Below are 4,081 nucleotides of genomic sequence, written 5' to 3'. Positions count from 1 at the left end.
GGTTTTTTTTTTTGGGTGGACAGGGGTGGGGGGTGGGGAGGGCAGGGATAGAGAGCTAAAAAGCTTCTCATGCAAGTCCGAGTATAGGACCCCGGTGGTCACTAGATTAAGCATCAAATGTTAGACTAGTAAAACTACATTGCTCGGTTGACCTTTTAGCATGTTTATCCTTTTCTTTTTCTTTCTCTTAATGGAATGGGTAAAGGGTGATGTGAGCATGGAGAGTTTCAGAAAATAAAAAGATGAAGTTCGTACTTTAGGTTGCTGAAATGGGAAATAGAAGCGGTACTTTCGTCTTTGCTGGAATTAACAAGTATGGAAGTTTCCAAAATGGATTTTGTAATCCTTACCCGAATTGTCGTACAACAGGAACCTACTTTTGTATTCTGCTGTTCAAGTTCAACGTTTGCTTTTTTCTTGTCATTTGCATAGTGACTAAATATTCCAGTCTGGATATGAACTTGAAGTTGTATATAACAGGTCACCCCTAATCTCTACGGAAATCTGGTGGCAAATACAGCAGCTGGTATCGCTGGAGGCACTGGTGTTATGCCGGGAGGTACATATAAGTAACAGTCAGAATTTGTTCTCTCTAAATTAATGTGGATGTGTTTCAATGTTTTTCCTGCATTATTCATCCCCTCTGCTATGAAGGAGTATCTGGTCGATTTTGATATGAAAATGATCATTCATCTTTTGAGCTGCTTTAAAGCTTGAAAAAGGTCTGAACGGCTTAATGTTAATTATATGACTGAAGAGATTGGCTTCTTGTGCTTCAGGCAATGTGGGGGCTGACCATGCTGTGTTTGAGCAAGGTGCTTCAGCAGGAAATGTAGGAAACGAGAAGATACTAGAGCAAAAGAAGGCAAATCCAGTTGCCTTGTTTCTTTCATCAGCCATGATGTTGAGACATCTGCAGTTTCCTTCATTTGCAGATAGACTAGAGACTTCGGTGAAGCGTGTAATTGCTGAAGGTAAATACATGACCAAAGATCTTGGTGGAGATTGCACCACCCAAGAAATCACTGATGCTGTCATTGCAAATCTGGACTAATTTCAAAACCACTTCTATCTCTTTCGTTCTAGAGATGATTCATGCTACATGTTAATTCATCATTCTTGTGATGACTTTGATTGTTCTCTACTTCCGTTGGTGCGGCGTGCCTTTCAAGGTGGCATATTCCACAAAATAATGTGAATCTCCTAAGTGGAAATATTAAAGATACAGGATTTTCCAAGCTTATAGCCATTTATTTCTTATAGCATGTTTTTGTAACGAAGGGTAATAATTCAAGGTATTTCAACTTTTGAACTTGGAGACAAGCTTCTTGACCAACAGTTTGTATGGTTTCTTTTGCCAAATGGCGCCAGATGGACTTTTCTTTTTGGTCTTGGGGCTAGCATAAATTTGTCTGAGGAACAATTAACGCTGACCCACATTCGTAAATCTATCAAATTTGGCTATCTAGGCAAGAATGGACACTAAACTTGATCTTAAAGGACCGTTAAAGAAGGCACTGTATACCAGTATAGTTACTAAAGCAAGCACAACCGTTGTGAATGTCACCTTTTGTGCGAAAACAAACTCCGATGTAAACATCCATTTCATTTAGCAATATAGTACTGGGTAAGTAATATTTGGTGGCATATTAGATTTTGTTTCCACTAACTATCGCATCCTGTTATTTGATTAAAAAGGAAAATGAAAATACAAGAATAACTATGTAAGGATAATGGTTATGGAATTGAAAGATCAACTATTCAGCCATCCTTATCAATGAATGAGAGTGTCAACGGCCTCAACAGTTGATCAAACCCTTTCTCCCCAAAAAGAGAACTTTTCTTTTTGTTTATAGTTTAGAAGGCAACTATAAACGTGTTATATTATTGTATTGTTTGAGTGAGACATGATTCCAATTTCAACAAACAGCTCAAGCTTACGTTGCAGTCAGACAATTTAATGAATATCCCACGTCTTGACATGTGGAAAGACTCATACTCCCTCCATCTAATATTATCAGTCGTGGTTACTAAAAATAGCTGTCTCAACTTATTTATCACTTTAGAAGTTCAAGACAAAATTGATTATCTTTTTTCTTATTTACCCTTAATAATAATTATCCTTGAAGACTATAAACCCCTCAATTATAGATAATTTTGTTCAAATACCAATGAATAAAGATTAAATTTTAAAACATGAATAAGGATAAAATAGTCAAAATTCCATCCTAATTAAGTTTTCTTAAAGGACGTGTATAAGATAATCGTGACAACTAATATGAGACGGAGGGAGTACAAATTAAGGAGAACAAATGCCACAACTGCAGTCCCAATTAGGATGTTTAATTATCGCTATCTAAATCTTACACCAAGTAATTTGACAGCTTATCCGTCAAACACCCACCCCAAATCATAAATTAATCTTCTCTGTATATAATTCGGCCAGAGGCTTATCTAGTGTAGAAGCTATAGGTTCAACTACATCCATAGTTTTCGTTCATACCTTATATTTTTGTCCAAAAAATCATTAAATATATACAAATAATAAATTTTGAACCATTAAATTAGATGTTCTGAATCCATAAAATTTAAATTCTGAATTCGGCTCTAAATTCGACTTTAAGTTCTGAAAAAAGTATAGGCAGTTGGGTTGGGACCGATAGTTATGGGAATTTAAATCGTGCCAGGCATGAGTGTGTTTTCGAGTTACGACTTAAATCACAAGCAATCTCTTATCCGTTCTTGAACTACTACTCCCCATGCAACTTGGCAATAAACAAATTAAATCTGTTCTGTGCGCAAATAGTGACTAATTAGAGAATAATATTATACCTTCTGTATGGGTTCGAATTTGGTCGATCACGTCTCAGAGGTAGCACGACCAACCATTAGGTATCAACGTGTCGGTATAGGGGGAAGAGGCGACCCAGGAAGGAAAGGAGAGACGTCCTCGTGTCGTTGTCGGTTCCGTTATAAAATATACTTTTCCTTTTGTCGTTCCTGTAATGTGTAAAGGATCCTCCGTTATATAAGGGGGATCCAGGTCTTGTAATTGGGGGATCTTTTTTGAGGGACAAGAAATACAAATTCTCTCTTTTTCTCTCTACCCTTATCTTTCTACTGATCTATCTCTTCTACTGTGGCAAGTCCATCTTCCTAAAAATTATCCTAGGGTTTATTATTCTCGACTACGATTTACCCCTTCATCCTTTTGATTGATTTGCTTAAAAAGAGTTAACATCTTTTGAGTCAAACAATTTGGCACCGTCTGTGGGGATTTCCATAGTCGAAATCATAATTCTCATCTAGGATATCAAAAGCAACGATCACTATTCTTCATACCCCATAAGAACCAACAATGGCGGAAAAAGAAGCAAGGTTGAAAATGATAGCAGATGTCTCAAACAACCTCTTAGGCTCCCTCGACGAAGCCAATAAGGAAGATACCGAGAATATAACACCAAGCGGTACACCGGAACGGGGAATCTCACCCTCTTCGCACGGGGATCTTTTTTGAGGGACAAGAAATACAAATTTCTCTCTCTTTTTCTCTCTACCCTTTATCTTTCTACTGATCTATCTCTTCTACTGTGGCAAGTCCATCTTTCTAAAAATTATCCTAGGGTTTATTATTCTCGACTACGATTTACTCCTTCATCCTTTTGATTGATTTTCTTAAAAAGAGTTAACATCTTTTGAGTCAAACAATTTGGCTTGCGTGAGAGAGGAGTTTCCACGTCTACGGCGAAAGAAACACCACCAGCAATCAAAAAGCTGCTAGAGGAATGGTTGACGAGCGCCCTAAGCAACATGCTCGAGAAACCCCCTCAGGGAAATGCCGAAGATTCACCAACGTCGGAAATTGCAGTCATCACAGGCGAGCCGGGCCCTACACGAACGAGCAACACCCGCACTGTCATCGACGCAAGTGGTGATGCACTCGCAACTGTACTAAAGAAAATGGAAGAAATGGAAAACGAGAACAAAGTGCTTCGTGATCAAATGAAAGAACACCAGGAAAGGGTCGACAAAATACCTGGCGCCCCCACGCTGCTACCAAAACGCGATGTGGGAAGGTTTG

At 38.4% G+C, this 4,081-nt stretch overlaps 1 protein-coding gene across 1 annotated transcript in view; it reads left to right on the top strand.

Moving 5' to 3' along the window:
- Positions 1 to 1,362, top strand: part of LOC109212875 (isocitrate dehydrogenase [NAD] regulatory subunit 1, mitochondrial) — a 6,690-nt gene extending 5,328 nt beyond the window's left edge. Inside the window, exons 3-4 of the mRNA XM_019376574.1 lie at positions 481 to 559; positions 780 to 1,362. Of these exons, the coding sequence (XP_019232119.1) occupies positions 481 to 559; positions 780 to 1,054 (354 nt within the window). The 3' untranslated portion in view covers positions 1,055 to 1,362. The remainder of the gene's footprint in view (positions 1 to 480; positions 560 to 779) is intronic.
- Positions 1,363 to 4,081: the final 2,719 nt, after the last annotated feature.

The sequence above is a fragment of the Nicotiana attenuata genome, unplaced genomic scaffold (genome assembly GCF_001879085.1).
Source record: "Nicotiana attenuata strain UT unplaced genomic scaffold, NIATTr2, whole genome shotgun sequence".
Classification (NCBI taxonomy): Eukaryota; Viridiplantae; Streptophyta; class Magnoliopsida; order Solanales; family Solanaceae; genus Nicotiana; species Nicotiana attenuata.
This window is presented reverse-complemented; position numbering and strand designations above follow the sequence as displayed.